The sequence below is a fragment of the Daktulosphaira vitifoliae genome, unplaced genomic scaffold (genome assembly GCF_025091365.1).
Source record: "Daktulosphaira vitifoliae isolate Bord-2020 unplaced genomic scaffold, ASM2509136v1 Scaffold_1, whole genome shotgun sequence".
Lineage (NCBI taxonomy): Eukaryota > Metazoa > Arthropoda > Insecta > Hemiptera > Phylloxeridae > Daktulosphaira > Daktulosphaira vitifoliae.
The window spans coordinates 71,198,383-71,218,316 of record NW_026099572.1 but is presented as its reverse complement, the minus strand read 5'-3'; the positions used below and the strand labels follow the sequence as shown (position 1 = coordinate 71,218,316).

The window sequence follows — 19,934 nt, the reverse complement described above, 5'->3', positions numbered from 1 at the left end:
CCTTTCATTTGATATAATTTTTTTTGAAAATCTACCACTTATTCTGTTCACTGGGGGGATTTAAAATAGTAACTTTTTTACAAACAATAACTTTTTCAACTTAATTTTTGAAAATGTTCCGGAAATACTGCGTCCTTTAAACATATATAAAATTAAAGCTTATTTTATGTACTACAAAATGAAAAAAAAAAATTTGTCCCGACGACCTATCTTCTATACGCAAATGACTGCCGTATTCAAAAATATGCTATTTTTGTATTAAAATTATGGGTTTTGTATTTTATTTTAATAGAAGTTGATGTTGATTTTGCAATTATCCATCAATTTTTTAAAATTAAACACTATCTACAGATTTGCATCGAAGCGTTTCTTATGATAGTGATTTTAATCACTTTCAGATTAAAACTATACTGGATCCAACTATGCAATGTCTCCACTATGCCGTGACCCCACTGTGCTACCGTTTTTTTTAAACATTTATTCCTATATATAAGTAAACTAAAAAATTCTATGAAGCAAGTTTTACTTGGAACAAGGATATTGAGTTGTTCTAACAAACAGGATGCATCAATTTGGTCTTCTAGCAATCCTCAAATAAATCGTGTACTAAGTCATTTAACTAATGTCTTTGCCCTTTGTGATTTAAACATTAAAAATTTATTAATATTAATGTAGTCACGATTAGGATTAAGTATATTAACAGTGTTTTGTAAAACTACTAAGATTTTGAACTCAATTAATACGTTGTTTATCACGTGTAGCGTGTGATGTCCTGACTATAACACTGAACTCCAAAATAGAACGTGCCTAAGTACTATAAAGTGCATGAAGATAGCCCGACGATTTGAAATTGGCCGAGTGTCGTCTTCTTATAAACCTATGGAATGTAAAGCTTTACTTACTAAATCATCTATGTAGGGTCGAAAGTCTAATGACAAATTTTCCACTCTGGGTTTTCAATAATATATAATAGTATATTTATGTGGAATATAAGAGTATGCATCTATTAATAGACATTATTTATTAAAGATAAAATTTAGTAGCAATAATAATACGTTGCATAAACATTTGTTTGTAAATATATAATTCAATTAAAATAGTTATACTCAAATCTAAAGTCATTGAAGAAAAATAATAAATATTTCAACATGTAAAAGTAGAATTTCTATAGGAATCATGTCACACAATTATGTTTATATATTCAATGAATATATATTTATATTTTTATAAGTAATAAATTTATTAGGCATACTGTAGTAGTGATGATTCTATTATACGTTTATTGTATCTAAAGATGATAATTTTTAATAATTAATTCTTGAGAAATAAAATACATCAGTTCATATATTTATTATGTAAAGGTATAAACATAGTACATATTATGCACTATAATATATGACAAGCATTTACATTATAAAATATCGCAGAAGAGAAGAAGGACAATACTTTACGTAACTTAAAATCCAAACTTCGAATATTTTTGTTGATTGATTTTCATTTATTTTATAAAACTAGACGTTTTAAATATCACCACGAAAATTATAGCAAATGTATTTTAAAATTTCCAAACATAAATCATCTCAGAAAATCGATCTGCATTTTTATTTTATTACTAATAGAATAAGTATTGTATTTTACAAATATTACATACAGTGATGTACTCAAAATTACTTTAAGGAGAGATCTCGACGTATACAAGTTATTAACTTGTATTTAATGTGGTAATTGACCTCATCGACAAGTTCATTATTTAAAAAAATGTTTTTTTCCTAGTTTAACCAAATTCTATAGATAATTGTAGTAATAATAATAATAATAATAATATTTTAGTTTTTAACAAAAAATAATTGTTATTAAATTTATTCAGAAAATGTACTAAGTTGATAAACTTTTTTTCATCGTTTCATTATTTTGTTAGAAAAGATTCCTTAAACAAAGAAAAAAGGACTCCAAAAATGAAATGTAGCACCTATTCAAGTTATAACGTCTTAAATGTGTAAACTAAAGCTGAAGAACACACTTGAGAGTTCATTAAAATATTTTTTAGCATCTAAAAACATTTTTTTTTATTCATTAACTACAGAACATGCACACGTCAGTTATACTCCAACTTATTCTGTAAATTAAAACTATATATTATTATTTAACAACCTCAAATATTAAAAAACAATGGGTAATAATAAATTAATTCTGACTATTTTCGCAATTGTCTTATATAGTTAACTGTACAAGAAAGTTGTGAATTACTTTGTTAATTACTAACTGTTTAGTATTGATATTTAATATTTGAGAATTAATATATAATTATTCGTGCTAATTAATATCATATTTAAAATGAGAACGTTTTTTATGCAACTTTTAAAGGAAATGTATGTAAGTTATAAAATTTATCTACGTTAAATTTCAATCTCTATGTATAATGAAAAATAAAATTTATTTACTCGGTAATACATATTTAATAAATTGATTAATAAAATTTTTTACTAATAACATAGACAACCGAATAAATCACTTAAATAACGGTAAAATTGTAATATAAATCTATAATTAATTAATAATTATCAAATGATGTTAGTAATTTTAAATTTCTAAAGCAATTATTTTATTTCCAAATGGAATAGAAGTTATATAATTCGTGTTTTAAATAGTAAAGATATATTTTAATTAAAATACCAGAAAAACAATCGGGGATGATAAAATTCTACTGTTTAATGCTTTGAATTTATATGGAATAGTATAATTTAATGTAGGCATGATCAGAACAAGTGGATTTATAGAATTATGGTGCATTAACATTAAGACCAAATTTAAAAGGAAATTAAAGTAAAATGTTTTCAAATAATCTTAAAATAAAAAAACTTTTTATTTTGTACAAGATGTAACATTTAATTGAAAATTTAGTCATCGATCTGCTTAAATTATTTAGATATTTAGCTGTAATCATATAGTTCAAAATTAATTTACCTACGAAAAATAAAAAAAGTATAAATACTATTGTTTCATTATTTAAAACACAGTAATATTTCGACTACTGGCATTTATTAAAATAACTTGACCCGAATGAAATTTTGTTTTATTAAAACGATGTTTAAAAAAGTTGCTGTATTTTTTAAAATGATATGTCAAATTCCGTTGGAATTGAACATAATATTTATTACTCTATTATTGTGCTGGTTTTTATATAATTGTGTCGTTGAAAAAAAAAATAACTATAAAAATATTGTCACACACACAAATAATTAATAAATATTGTAACAATTTTCTACACAATATAGCTTTACTTATCGCATAAAGATTTACTATTATTTTGGCTATTACTTAGAAATTAGTTAATGTTTATTATAAAATTGTACTCATATAAACAAAGTATTTTTATGCCAACTATTTGATTTTTAATGACAGTGTTTAACTAAGAAAAATACCAAGTATTAATTTAACCAGTTTTTTGCTTTGTTTTAATATCAAAATATTTTAAACAATAAATATAAATATTATGTAGATATGATATGTAGTAAAATCTCGTATTATCCAATGTTACCATTACTTTGGCATTTCTTATTTTAAAATTATTAAAACATAAACTAGAAACTCTGATATAGAACTCTATGGGAAAGTAGTCTGTCAAAACTCCCATGACATAAAATGCAAATGTTAATGTTGTAAATAAATCACTGCTATAAATTTTAGACCAAGGGTTTCTAATACTATGCTTACAAATTTAAAATTCATTTATGAAACTCCTAACTTTGAACTAATATATTAACTGTTTATGTTTTGAATAAATGAACATTAATTATTTTATAAAATCATAATTTATCGAGATTACTAAAAACTACACTATGTATAACATTTAAAATAAGTACACAGTATAATAAGTACTTTTAAACCTCCAGTGAGTTTTAATTTTATGCAAGTTAACGTTCTATGTTAACTTAAAATAAATCTTAAATATTAGATATATGTTTGATTATTATTTATTACTTTTAATAAAATACACGTATAAAAACCCAGCAAAGGGGGGTCGCGGCACAGTAGTGACATGGCATAGTTGGATCAAGTATAAAACACTTCGATGCAAATCTTTAGATAGTGTTTAATTTTAAAAAATTGGTAGATTATTCCAAAAACTACATGATCTCCTATTTCCTTATTAATATCTTGATTAAGATAAAGTATGTCGAATGAAAAAGGGATTATTAAAAAATATTATTTCTCATAAAAAAATTATGTTTAACTTATTTTCAATAAGTTATAGCATTATAAAGTTAAAAATGTAAAAAATAAAATCGAGAATTTTCACACAAAAATAGCATTCGGTAGACATTTTCACTATGAAGATTAAAATAAAGTCTGAATTTTTTTTTCCATAATAATGTATATTACATAAGCTTTAATTTAAGATATATATAAAAGTGTCAGACTTTCCAGAACACTTTCAAAAGTTAAGTTGAAAAAGTTAATTTTTTGTGAAAAAGTTGTCATTTTGAATCCCCCCTGTGGTCAGATAAAGGGTCAGATTTATAAAAAAAATATACCAAAGGATAGGTAAAGACATCAAGCATCTATAAAAAAAATTATATTGATTTGTTCATTTTTGAAAAAGTTATGGCAATTTTATGTAAAAAAAATTGAAAAAATTTCGAAAATTACGATTTTAGCTTCGATGCGAAGCTGAGAAGGTATTGGTTTTACTATGATGTGTGTATTTTTTTTTGTGTATGTTACCACTTTTTCTCAGCACTCACCGAACGGATTTCTTTCAACGATATGTCAAAAGATCACAAATCAAAACAATTTTAAAATTAGCGATTTTAAAAATTGTAATTTTTTTGAAGGTTTCCCTCATTTACGGGGAACAAGGAAAATTTTTTCAATTTTTGAGGGTAATATCTGCGACTAGATACAATTTGTGATCTTTTGACGTATCGTTGAAAGAAATCGGTTCGGTGAGAGCTGAGAAAAAGTGGTAACAGATACAAAAAAAAAACATTATCATAGTAAAATTAATACCTTTTCAGCTTCGCATCGAAGCTAAAAAATTAAAAAGAAAATAAATTAAATGATTTTAGAATCAGTTATTATTATACAATTAAACTTTAAAATATATTTTTTAATGTATCCTAGATTAATTTGCATTACATGATAATTGATGATGAAAGGAAATTGAGAAATAAATACTACTAAATAAGTTATAAATAAATTCTATAAATTATTATTACTTTTGAAAAAATATAATGGTCAACCATAAATCAATATTGTACATTCCTCTTCGTTCATTACTCAATCTTTAATATCATCAATTTTGTACTAAAGGCAACAAAGTATTTTTTTTTAAAAGATAACAACAGACTTACGCACAGTTTTAATCGCAATATTCACCCAAGATGATACAATGAATTTTGAAGATGTTCGACTTCCCTCTTAAATCGCTCTTGATCTCAACTATAGTAAGGTATTGTGTGTATTGCTTAAATAAAAACAAAAGCACAATAAATAAGAGGAAATTCGTACCTTAGCTTCTCAAGTTAACTTTCGTCGTAAAATACAGTTATAATAAAGAAATAATGAATTGAGTGGATAAAGTGTTCACTAATATCTTCAAAACTATCCAGGAATGCATTTTATAAGAATAACTTCATCATCAATAAAAATAAGAAAACACTATAAAAAACAACATTTTATGAAAATAAATAATTATGTATTCGATCTGATATTTTTGGTTTTAACAAATAAAAAATAACCTTTTTATTAACTTTAAAAATTATATAGATAAATTTATGGTTCACTCAAAATCAAAAAATTTAACAAAATTACTTTTATTAAATTAAACATTAAAGTTTAGAAGTGTTTATAAAAAGAATTGAATTAAAAACAAATTTAGACTTTGGCAAAAATTTGATTACAATTTAACTTTTGTAAATAAAATTTGTTGGGTCACAATTGATAAAATTAATAATAACAATAAACATAAATATCATAATCGCAAAGTTTTTTTTTATTGAAGGCCTTTTATTTTTATACTTGTAAAAATTTATATTTTATTACAAATAAAGACAAGTAGTCGTATATTTTTAACTAATGGGTATTAATAAAATTATATTGTCAGAACGTGTTCGAACAATTAAATGCAAATAATATTATAGTTACAATTACAATAATTTTATTTAAATAAAAATGAGTGCGTGTTACGAGTACGCGCGGACGAAGTGAAACTTCATTCAGAGTCATTCAACTAATAGAATATTAGGTTTGTATTGGGATAAAATTAAAAAAAATACACGTAAAAATTTCATTTTCAATTGAAATTAATTAATTTTATTTTTTTATGTGAAATAATATATAATAGGCTTATGGTAAATGAAATAAGTGATGTAATTTTTTGATTGAATGTTATTAATATATTGACTGAAAATTGCAACTGTTATGGTTCCTGATCGAGTTGTTAGAATTTTTGGATCATTATTCATTGATAAATTGAGATTTTCACGCAACTATTTTTTTTTAAGGGTATTGTGTATATCATTTCAATTTTTATTTAAATAAGTTTTATAAGTTAAATAAATATGTATGTTACCATTTCAAAAAATTAAGTGACGTCACTATACATTATAAGGAATGATCCTAAAACGTAATTAATAGCTAATAAATCATAATACATCTAGAAGGTATCATTTCAATTTTTATTTAAATATTATTCAGAATTAGCTTACATTAAAGTTTAGAGTCTATGCTAATCTTAGTTATTTTTAGTGATTGAATTTACTAGGTATATTAATAAGAGCAATTCTTATCTCTTTGACATATTCAATAATGTGACTAAATTGAATTATGAAGCTTCAGTAAATTCTGTTGACCTGTCACTAGGTCACCTGTATGATTTTGTTGCAGTGTTCACAGAACGCCAGTTACTAAGCTTTTGGTTAGATAAACAAAATTAATATTTTAACTTATTTTCTATTATTTTTGTCGTTCTTTTTAATAAGATTACGTTTATTATTCAATTAAGGGTTTTTATTTTCATTTTTATTAATTTGATAAAATATCATCTTATCATATTTTACATAATTTTTAATAAATATATAATTAATTTTCTTTAGGTTTTTAAACTGTTAAAATATATTTCCCTTAATATTATTAAAGCTTAATCACAATTTTGAATTTTAAGTTACAAGATCTTTGGGCTGAGTGATGCAAAAATGCATCACTAGCAACACCGTAGGGTTTAATAATTTTTTTCAAGCCACTTTGACTTATTTTTTATATATGAATTGTTACATTAGCTGATAGTATCTTTTTTTTATAATTTTAAAGATTATTTAGAAAACTACACTATTTGTTGAATTAGTTTTTATAGTTAAGTTACACATTTTTTGGAATTGTACTAGACATTCGCGAATATTTTATGCATCATTAATTCAACATTATCTGTCTGTATTTAAAAATCATTTCTTGCAATGAAATTGATTGTTTTTATATATTTAAAATATAAGGGTTTGCTTAAAAATGGGTTAAATATACAATAAAGGAATCCAAATACTATAGTTTATTTAAATTAGTATCAGCTCATACTTTTAAAATTATAATTTTTATCTAACGACATTATAAAGTAATAATAAAAAAAATTGTTAATGTTGATTCAGTTACTATTCACCAAAAAAAATAGCAAGTTCATAAAATGTTTTGATATTTATTTAGCGTCATAGATCACTTAACTTATAATAGTAAACATTGACTTCAAAGCACATATAAAATGTGTAATTACCATAACCTTAGTGATAAAATTTTATAATACGTTTTTTTCACAGCAAAAATTACTTTAATGTTATTGAGTTATAAAGAAATAAAAGTACTTTAAATCACTTGAAGAAAAACTTATTCTCTAATATTTATGTCTAATTAAGACATGAAACGAAGCTAAATTTAATTTTAGTCATTTTTTATGTATAGTAATATGCTATTTAAAAATTTAAATAGTTCATCCCATAAAAATTGAAGGTTCAAAGAAAATTCAGTAAAAATAGGTCCAATCATATTAATAGTAAAAATTATGATGTGAGGATAAAATAAGATTATAAGCCACATATCTATAGATGAGTAAGATTAAAACAGAAAAAGCTTATAAAATTCTTTTTTTCTTGATTTTAGTTATCCTAAAATTTATAAGAATTTAATATGTTTCAACTTCATATTCAATATAATATTTTTCTTAAAAAAAAATAAATAAACATTCATTAAATTAAATTTGCTTGCATTTATTTTAATCCAATAAAATTATTGTTTGTAATAAACAGATTTTAATTAGCTTTAAATCTACTTATAATTAAATTATAACACATTTCCATCTAGATTATAAATATAATTAGGGCCGGATATGACGGAAGGTTTTAGGACAATTGCTCTAGAGCCTTACAATAATGTCTGTTTCTTTTATTTTCGTGCCTACTGCTGTAGGCTCACGAATGATTAACTATATAGGACTTAAATAAATGAAAAATATATACTATAATTTTAATTTTCGGGACGTATGAACACATAGTCATTAATATCAATAGAATGAAACTATTGGGATTGTAAAGATCGGTTCAGCTCCCCTCATTGTGCCAGTGCCCAAAATATAGAAAACTGGAATCTAATATTTTTGATGCCCGTTTTAATGCATTCATGTTTTCTTGCATAGACCCCCAAAAATATGCCCCGAATTCGCAAAAGTCTATATTCGTCCCGGAATACAATTATCAAAATAATGCTATTTTATTAAAATATTTAATATAGAAAAATTATTTTTAAGTTAAATGGATATATTTGGCCCATATATCAATGAACTGTAGTATATTATACGGAATATTTGCATTAAAATATTTTTATATATGAATATTATTTCCAAGGGTCATTTTTATCTTCGACGTTTTTACCTAGAAAATATATGATGTATTTATAAATTATATCAATTGACTTAAAATCTGAAAAGCAAGCATCTGTTGTAATGGGTATTTCCTTATCTCTTTCCTTAAAGCGTTTACCTTTTAAGGTTTAAAAAGTTGTATTTTTTTTTTTGTGTTTTGTGCATTTCATAGTTTTCACTTCTGAAGCACTTCTGATATTTACGGCTATTGCCTTTTTCTCGTACAGTTGAGCAATAATCAAAAAGTATATATTGTCTTTGTCTTCAACGAATTAAAGGGTACGGAATAAAATAAATATAGTATCGTTATGTTATCTTCATTCTACAGTCGTCTTAGTACAAAATATAGTTTGTTCTTATATATTACTCTCATTTTAAAATACAGCCAAGGAATAAATAAAACATAATGTTTAAGAATATGTTTTTAACTTTTTAGAAGTCAAAGAAAAACCATATATACCCTAATTTAAGTAATTTTTGATAAGTTTGAAAAAAATATCTTTCCATTTATTTTCTGCAAATTACATTTTTTGTAAATGTAAAGTAATGACTTTTTAATGGTACGTTTATGGTACATGTGCTCTTTCATACCAATTGCAATGTACATGTATAACAATTCATAATAATTTAAGGTTTTTTATAACTATATATTAAATTTGTAAAAAAAAAACCTCAATTATAATTATAAAATACAAATATCTGTACTATCATACACACGAATGAACGTATGTGAATACTTATATAACCTTAAAACGTTATATTAAATTAAAAATAATTAATATTAAAAAAGTTATGTAGCCGTTTTTTCTGAAAAAATAAGATAAGTCATACGTAATATGTTATTTTCTGGTCAAAAAGTATGGTTCATTTAAAAGTTGTAAAAGGGACAAATCTGGTAATAAATTTCGTTTCCTTCGAGTAAAGCAAATGTATACAATTCACCATACAACTTTAGTATCGTAGTGACACGGAAAAAGTAAAATATAACAACATGGTCTTATTCTAACACACTATACACTTGTTATTTGACTTTTGAAATGCCTTGTAGTTGTTTTTTTTTTACTATTTAATTGAAAAAAATTTAATTATTTAAGTTTTTTCTTAACTTAACTCCTTACAGGGATCACTCGCTATATTATGTTGTATGTCGTTGTTTTTGTTTTGTTCTAGAGCTTTTAAGCCATGACCATTTATAGTTGCAGTAAATACTATAAAGTTCATTTTAAGTTAAATTTAAATGACTAGGCGTTTATGGAATTGTTTGAGGTACGTTACAACGGGGAAATCTACTTTTATATACACTTAGGCTATATGAACTTTTTAAAGTCTTATTCATGCTTCAACCGTTATTACAGCTTTACACAGGCTCAGTTACATCTCTAGCTATTGTAATTTACTGTAAATGTACCATTTTAAAAAGCTTCTAGACTTACAAGTTCTTATTATTTTACTTATAAGTTGTAGGTTAACAGTTTCTAAACAATTTATTTTGGCTTAATTATATGAATTATTTTTAGTTTTAGCAACCAACCATAACTTTTAAGTTAATGATAAAACTTTATAATAGAAATTTTAAAGAAAGTTAAAATAGATATCAAAAATATCGTTTAAATTATAGTTCAAATTAAACTTAAACTTAAATTAGTCAATGAATTTTTTATGAGTATTCTGTAAAAATATAAATTAATATTATGTGATTTCATAATTATTCGTCGTATTAAATATATACATACTATGTTAAATTGTACTTGAGGTTAGATTATATAGGGTGTTCAGTAAGTAAGGAAACGGATTTCTATTGTTCTCATTGTTTGTAACAATGCTGAACAATGCTTACTTGCTGAAAACCTGTATTAAGCAGTTTATGTACATCTAAACACCTTGTATACTTAATTTATTGTTGAAAGATAAAATATTATGATCAAGTCTTAGAACACATCACGCATGATGAGAAATAAGGTTATAACATTATAATTCACATTATATAATCCAATATTTTATCAAAAATATATTTCATGTGCTTTTAGGTTAAAAAAATTATGATATGTTTATTTTAAATATATTCAATTATAAAGCAACAAAAATTTACAATCTTGAGATGTTTCTTTAATATTTTTAATCAGTAATAATTTATGGTGGAACCTTGATAGTAATTATTTAAGAGAAAAGAATTAGAAAAAACACATTAACTGGTAAATTAAATTAAATCTTGAAATAGGTTGATAGCAGTAAATGTTTTATTACTATTTTGTTTTTAAGAGTGGCTATAGTATTAATTATTTTTTTTTTTATTAGATTTAATGTTTTTTCTTCTAATTAGCTTAAAACCTTTTTTTAATTTCTATTTTTGTACTTTTTTATTATTATTTATTTCGTCTTTAAAACAAATTTGTAAAAATTTGGAACTAATATGTTTGTGTTTTAATAATTAATATTTATATTCAGGAAAACTACTGTAGGTTTTGATATTATCATTTTTCAAAGTTACTTGAATTTTTATTAAGAATCTAGTAAAGACGAATTCACCACCTTTTGTTTAGTAAAGAGTTTACAGAATGATCGATTTATTATATACACTGGATTACTCTCAAATAAATACATTGTTGGAAAAAAATGTTTGATTTTTTTTAGTTGCATTAATTTCTTGATTTATAAGCTATTAATTACGTTTTAGGATTATTCTTTATAATATATAGGTACGTCACTTTATTTTTTACACATTTAAAAGAAAATAAAAACCCTTAATTGAATAATAAACGTAATCTTATTAAAAAGAACGACAAAAATAATAGAAAATAAGTTAAAATATTAATTCTGTTTATCTAACCAAAAGCTTAGTAACTGGCGTTCTGTGAANTTAATTTTGTTTATCTAACCAAAAGCTTAGTAACTGGCGTTCTGTGAACACTGCAACAAAATCATACAGGTGACCTAGTGACAGGTCAACAGAATTTACTGAAGCTTCATAATTCAATTTAGTCACATTATTGAATATGTCAAAGAGATAAGAATTGCTCTTATTAATATACCTAGTAAATTCAATCACTAAAAATAACTAAGATTAGCATAGACTCTAAACTTTAATGTAAGCTAATTCTGAATAATATTTAAATAAAAATTGAAATGATACCTTCTAGATGTATTATGATTTATTAGCTATTAATTACGTTTTAGGATCATTCCTTATAATGTATAGTGACGTCACTTAATTTTCTGAAATGGTAACATACATATTTATTTAACTTATAGAATAGAAAATTTTGTAATTACAATTTTTTATTCAATATTGTACTTTTTGTTGTGAGTAATTCAGTGGTTTACAATAAAACGATAATTTTGTAGATCTTGAATAAAGGTCTACAGAGTGATTTATAAGGTCTCTGGGCCTTTAAATTAATAAAACCGTCAGCCTTCACAATATTTTTTTTTGTACTTGACAGTACTAGTTCAAACTTTTGTTGAAATTTTCATTAACCAACAATAGACTAATATCCAACTGAGCAAATCCCACAGAGCCATAATCATTTTAAAAAATATATGTCATACAAGAGTGTTTAATGATCTAGCATCCCGTAGATTTAAACATAATTAAACAAAATTCAATAAATTTTAAAATTCGTGTATTATGGGTTGATTGATATAAAGCTCTATAAATAAAATACAATTCTAATTCTTCTTGAAATTTATTTGCCTCATGAACAAATTTGAAACACTTAATTAAAAAAAATAACCTAACAGTTATGAAAATATAAAATTCATCCATTTTATAATGGTTTATAATGATTTTAAACTTATTTAATATATACTTTAGAATATAATAAATATTTAATAAAATTTTAATGTATGTATTGTATGTGTACTATCACTAGTAATTGTGTTTCTTAAAAATGAAAATAATATTTTGTCAAAATCAATCGTAGATATTTTTTTGGCCTTTTGTAGTATTTTCATTATTTTTTGTTTTTGTAGCTATAATATTAGTTTAGAGAAAATATTAAACACTTAAAGCAATAATTAAAATGTCTACATTTTTCTCTTCAATAAATTTTTTTATTTTTAATATTTAAAATATTGTTTACTAGAAGTTATTTTTCTAAAATAATGGTAAAACTTTAACTGTTGAGATTAAATCGAAACGTCTTATAGTAATAAGCTTGTGTTTAAATTTTTTATTTTGTGTTTTAATAATAAAAAATTCTTGGATCTCGTAAAGTTAGAAAAATTGTAAATAAATAGTATTCTATTATTAAATATTTATTAATTTTTTCATCATATAAAATTGTTTATATAATTTTTTTATAAATTAATATTATGAATATATTGTGCAATTGCCTGTGGTGCCATATTAATAGAGATCACTATTGGCTGTAACTTTAAAATTTAGATAAAGAATAAAATTACTTATTTAAAATTTAGATAAAGAAGTGAATAACCTCCATGTTATTTAATATAATTCTATTGTAATATTACTATAAGAAAAATGATTAAAAAATTAATTTTACTTTGGTATTATGCAGAAGTGTCCAATTATTCATTTACACTAAATGCTATAACGTCATAGTGAAATTTCTTATTTTTTTAATTCAAAAGGAGTAATCAAATATTAAATAGTATTTGTTTGATTTAATTGATATTTGGGATTTTATAGGTTCAAAATAATTTGTCGAACTGTCAAGCTCTTAAAAAACAATGAATGTACACTGAGGGTAATGAACAGCGGTGTTGATGGACACGTAGTGCGACACTACAGAAACCATCATAAAATGCCACCACCCGGTCAATTGCGAATTGATGAAACCCAGCAAAGTGCTATGCATTTATTACCATATACCAACGTGACGACCACGAAAAGTCATTTACAAGCGACACCTGTCAGTATGTGTTATACAACCAACGAAGTACTTGTCATTATTGCTGTTACATGTTTCTTGAACTTTGCATTTATTTTACTAATTATGACATGCGTTCACTGTTTCACTGATACGTCACACCACAAAAAGTAAAAATCCAAATTCTAACCTTTAAATAATTCATTAAATTGCTGATAAAACCATTGGATATAGCCAAATAAAAAAAAAAATGTCATAAAAAAACATAGGGATTAAGTTACAGTTGATCCAAGTAAAATATCTGAATAACATATTTTAAAACATTTACGGAAAATTTATTCATAAGTATCTATTGATAATAAAGTATAATACATGTAAAGTATTATGTAAAGATAATAATTTAATTTTGTTTGTTGAAAACTAAACTTATTACATATTTTTTTTTTGTATATAAAACAAAAACCTTATAGAAACTATTTTTATAAATTTAATGTGAAGTTGTTACCATATATTTAATAAATCCACAATTAAATAGTAATTACAGTTTTTTCTGATAGGGGTCAAAGTTAGAAACTAATATTTATTAAGACATAATACTCTAAATACTAGAATAAATAAATTATTCATTAAAATATTTTGTGATATTATCATAATAATTTATTTAATTAACTTTTTATTTTGCAACTATAATAATGAATTAAAAAAATATAACATATATAATAATTGTAATGTATTGTAATACATAATTACATGTATAATAATATGAAAAATAATTACAAAAACATGGTTTGAAAACAAAAAAAAATTTACATTAAGTTATTTTTTTTCAAAGCTGTTTTTTACTGATTTTCTAATGCTATATTTAACATATTACCCTTTTTTCTCAAACTTCAAATTTCTATAGTGTATTAAACAGATATATAACTAGAAAATTAAAATTTTTTTGAAATTAGGTCCCCCGGCAGAAATAATGCACCTAGAACACATATATTTTTATAAAATTCCTAACTTTGTATGCCTCTAAATTCGAAGAAATGCACATATTTGAAAATCACTATAAAATAATAACTCTTAATGGTTTTAATTGAGATCAATAACGCCAATTTACATAGAAAATCGTTATTTTTAAAAAGTTATTTTAGTTTAGAAAATCACATACATTTTTTTTTTAATGTAAGCTTTTAGTTAAAAAACCAAAAAGAAAATGAGCCATAAAAATATATCTTTTTAGTAAATGATTTTACCTTATAATATTTCGGTCATATACAGAGTAGATGTTTTGTTAAATCTAAAAACTTTTGATTTACTAAATATTTTAGGTTGCTTATTTTTTAAATAATTTATACATTCTCACTACATTAAAATCATATTTTTTATTATTTGTTTTTAATAATAATAATAAATTTTATTTTTTCAAAATTTTAAATATCTATTTTTTATCCAGTTTCTAATAAAAAAATTTGGTGGGTCAATAACAATTATAGAATAAGTAATTAATGAGTTACAAACATTTCAATACGTATAGTAGGAGGAAATAGCGCGTACTAATGTATATTTATAGTGCATAATCTGATAATTTATTTAAATATTAAGAATTTGATAAGAACCTGTGAAAAGTTATTGAGTCTACATAATTACAGAAGCAACTAAAAAGTTTTAAATGGAGAGAAAGGTAAAAATATCATTTAACAATTATGTTATTGTGGAATTGTTTTTATGAATGAAGTTTGTGTTAAAAATTTAAATATTCATTTTAATTTTGCATTCAAAATATTCATGGAGGAATTTTGTTGAACTTTTCTTATTCTACTATTATATAGTGTTTACCTACCTTTATTGATTTTATGCTATTCTATTATAACATTGAAAAAATCACAATTTCAATTATAATTAATAAATTAAAATGCCACAGCTAAACGTTTATACGTAAAATTTTAATCACCAGTTTATCGAATCATTCACTTTTGTAACTAGAAACTACAATTATTCATTTATCTTTATATAGTTTAGCATAAATAAAACACTTCCACAAACCAATAGGCTATGATATTTCTATATTAAAATCATAAGAATTAAAATATTACTAAAAACCTATACGAGTTTTTTAAATTACAATTCTAATAAACTAATCTTAAGTATTTAACATGAATTAAGTGACGTAATTTTATTATTTTTAATAAACTTTAAATACCTTATTGTAGCGTTAAAAATTCGTTTTAATCCTATAAATATTATTATTTTATAATTGAATATTGAAAATTAATAAGTTAAAACAACACTATAGTCTTCAACACAGTTTTGTATCTATTTTGCCTATACAAAACGCCGTTTTGTATATATATAGTTTTTATATATTTGTTATAAATATATATTAAGTAAAAGTTTATCGATATTGACTTCAAATAGATTACTTTCAATTCAATTATTCTCGTTTTTATGCTATGTGGACTATTTTTATCCAAGTAGTTTAAAAATGAGTTTTGAAATATTTATATTTATATAAAAATACTATAACATAGTAGCCAAAAATTTTACTTGTCTATTAAGTAAGTTTTTTATTTAAAAAATATTAAATTTTAATTTTAAATACCTTTTAAATTGATGTAAATAATTTTAATAGGATTAATTTACCCGATAAGAGCAAAAAAATCACTTTAAGAAAGCTAAAAGTTATCAGTATAAAAACTACATGTGTTCCTTTTTGATTATTTTACAGCTATTGTTAAAATGATCTATGACATCATCTATATGTAAGTTTACATTATTTATACACTCACCTAGATTTTAATTATTTTAAACCTCATGGTAAATGCAGGATAAGAATTACTCCAGCTTTATAAAGGTTATCAATTTCTAATCTTACTAATAGTATTTAACTAATTATACTGATTTTGTAATGTTAGAATATCATCCGCTTCAAACAGGATATAGATCATACAATCCAAGTTTATAGAATAATCCTAGTATTAATATAGATGAAGACGTATATTTACATAAAAATAACTGATCGATATTTATCTTTAAACATATAATGTAATTAATAATAGGTATAAAAAAAGTAACAACTTTAGAGAAAACAGTATAATTTCCTGTATTTTTATATGGAATTATTATTTGTCATTAACATATAAAATGATGAAAATAGTAAAATTTGTCAAGTATTTTTAATGGTAGTTATATGACACATTAATATTGTTTCTTTATTAATTTTTTTTTAAAATTACTTATACTAAAACTCATATGTTACATTTTTACAATTAAAAATAATAATAACAAGCAAGTACTTGACATAATATGAACACTCAACTAAACTAATATAAGAAATTCCGGGAATTTCATATTCCTTCTGACAAAACAAGAAAAGAAAAGAAAGCTAGCTTTATAATAAGAGTTAGAGTAATTGAATATATTTCCGACTTACCTATTTTTAATAACTAGAGATAATATTTTGTATAATAACGCTGCGGAACATAACTAAATAAATATAAATTCGAAAAACGAAAGTAAACTATACATTTTTATATTAAATATGTGTTGTTTATTTTTTTTAATTTTTAATATGTTTTAAAAATGCTATTAATTATATTGTAGAATATGAAATTGAGATATTTTCTTAGAAATTCTTAGAAATGTGATTTTAATTTAAAAATTTTTTGTTTTCCATAACATTAAGTCAAATTATGTTTCAATACTGAAAATTGAAGGCTAAAAAATTTGATATTACATGTTTGGGTGACACGAATATCAATGTTATTAATTTTCTTGAGATTATTGCAGTTCCTGTCTTATAAAATTACAAATTTTTCATGTCTGATGTGTTACATTATACATTTCATGTTATAATATAAATTATAAAATGTAATTTTATAATAACCATTAGTGTCATCATCTAATGTCGATTTTGATTTTTAAAATGAGATTATGTCAATGCCTGCGTACAAACACTAACATTAATTTCATAAAATAATAACTTTTTTCAGTATACTCTGCCGTATAATCTCAAGCTAACACTTCGATTTAATTTTGTTTCAGTAATAAGATTATAAAATTCATCAGGAAATTATATTTCAACATAAACAATGTTATTTTTAGGTTTCAATTCTATCTAAATTTTGATACTTTTATACAGTTCCTTCATTCATCATTAAAAGTTAATTACTAAGATAACTTAATGGAAACATGATTAAACAAAAAATATTTCATTAGTAATTAATTTATAATAATTATTACCATACATTACTAATTAATAATAATAATTACTATCATGCAAATAACGCCTGGCTTGATTAAGAATCACAGTATGAAATTACATAAATAATTTAAAAAATATTTGTACTTTCATTTTATAATATTATATCCAATATAATAACTTTTTATTTGCACTAATATCAAAAAGTTGGATTTATTGCATTTTAGTACATTATAAGTAAAAAATTACTAATTACTGTAGATTTGGAGCTGCTACTTATGCCGAGATTCAAGGAAATGATCTTTTTGATTCAGAAATAATAGATGGTGATATGGTGACTTTATTAAGTCCGACCAAGCCTCGAGATTTTCAAAACACTTCAGTTGGATTGTTTGAAAATAAAACATGCGATTTATTTGAAAATGAACACCATATGGAATCATGTAATTCGTTTGTTGACTTGAGACTTGATCAGAAGTTATGCAAAACACTGCTGATATCAGAGAAAAATTCCGAAGAAGACTTACTACTATTTGAATGACATAGACCTCAGATCGCTATGGATAAGCCGCCACAGCGATCACATCATAAATTCGTCATCAAATCTGATATAATTAAGCTTAAGAACTTAGAGAAATTAAAAAAGAAAATTAATTTTGGCAAAATCAAATGAATTATAACATTTTATCAATTGTTTTGAAAAAAAAACAAAAAAAATATTCATATCAATTTTCATTAAATGTTTTAATAATGAGTAAAAATATGTTTGATATTTAGTTCATTACTTTAACGATATATTTAAAAATATAATTGATTATTTCATAATAATAACTTAATAAATAAAATAAATAATCAAGGACATTTCAAAAATAAGCCAAAAAAAACATTTCAAAAATAATTATTTTATTTTATTAAAGGGTAGTTATAGTGTAAATATGTTAATAAATGTTTACATTTTTTAAATATTATTAGCATGTCTTTTTAATAATACCATCCTTAATGTTCTTTTAATTATGTAAATGAGTCTTTTCATATTGTACTCTATTTTTCTAGACATAAGTTTTAATTCCGAAAAATTACTTATAAGCTAAAAATCAGTGTAAAAATTATTATTCACAAATGATCACGATTCACACTGTTTGAACAATATAGTTTAAAATGACTTATTGTGTTTTTATTCAAGTTTTTACCGGTCAAATTTTATAGAAGTATTTAATGTTCTATAAAAAAAACAACTATATAGAAATGGTTTATTAGTTTGGTTCAGTATCTTGTTGTTGGATTTTAAACATGATAAGAGTATTTCTTTGAGACATGCTGAATAATCTTCAAAATAAAAATAACCTCGAACAATAAGGTCGTGATACAGTGGGAAAAACTACAGATAATATTTCATACTAATTAAAATCACTATCACAAGAAGCCTTCCGATATTAATTTGTAGATTTTTAGTAAATTGTCTATGGCTTTTTGAGTTTAATATTTTTAATATTTTTTAGTTTGAAATTAATATTTTTAGTATAGTTTTAATTTTAAATAATACTAGACGCAAATGATCTATTGTATATATATACTTAATATAGTAATTCATATTAAATTTATATGAAGTTGATAATTTAATAATTTAGTAATGTAACTTTTGAAGGAGAAGTTATAAAAATTTATGAAGTTGTATACAGGGTAATTCTTTTATTATTAGCCACAATAAATGAATTAAAAAAATAATTTTTGTTCTTTTTTCTAATTTTATATATTTTATGAATTATTATTTATCTATTTATTTATTATTATTATTTTGTAATTTATGCCTTATAACGTATTAGCTTATATTGGCTACAAATGACTTTCATTAATTTGTTAAAAAATATGTTTTATGTTCATTTCTTAAACTGTATGAGTGTCAAAATTTTTTTTTTAATATAATAATTAAATATTGATATTTTGACACATCGTTAAAAGAAATCAGTTTGGTGAGATTTGAGAAAAAGTGGCAACTACACAAAATAAATTATAA

The 19,934-nt window shown here is 22.9% G+C and overlaps 1 protein-coding gene and 1 long non-coding RNA gene across 5 annotated transcripts in view; one reads left to right on the top strand and one right to left on the bottom strand.

Moving 5' to 3' along the window:
* The window catches only part of LOC126893688 (uncharacterized), a 21,052-nt gene extending 15,417 nt beyond the window's left edge, over positions 1-5,635 (bottom strand). The window contains exons 1-2 of the long non-coding RNA XR_007701254.1: positions 5,512-5,635; positions 5,355-5,442 (exon numbers count right to left, since the gene is read on the bottom strand). This is a non-coding gene — a long non-coding RNA (uncharacterized LOC126893688). The remainder of the gene's footprint in view (positions 1-5,354; positions 5,443-5,511) is intronic.
* The window catches only part of LOC126893686 (uncharacterized), a 34,299-nt gene extending 15,468 nt beyond the window's left edge, over positions 1-18,831 (top strand). The window contains exons 1-3 of one of the 4 annotated variants that reach the window (XM_050664100.1): positions 6,201-6,247; positions 13,551-13,901; positions 18,182-18,831. In XM_050664100.1, the coding sequence (XP_050520057.1) occupies positions 13,612-13,901; positions 18,182-18,461 (570 nt within the window). In that variant the 5' untranslated portion in view covers positions 6,201-6,247; positions 13,551-13,611 and the 3' untranslated portion in view covers positions 18,462-18,831. Of the gene's footprint in view, positions 1-6,200; positions 6,248-13,550; positions 13,902-16,368; positions 16,482-18,181 lie in introns of those variants that run through there. The other 3 variants (XM_050664101.1, XM_050664099.1, XM_050664102.1) reach the window with 3 other exon arrangements.
* The last annotated feature ends 1,103 nt before the right edge of the window (positions 18,832-19,934 follow it).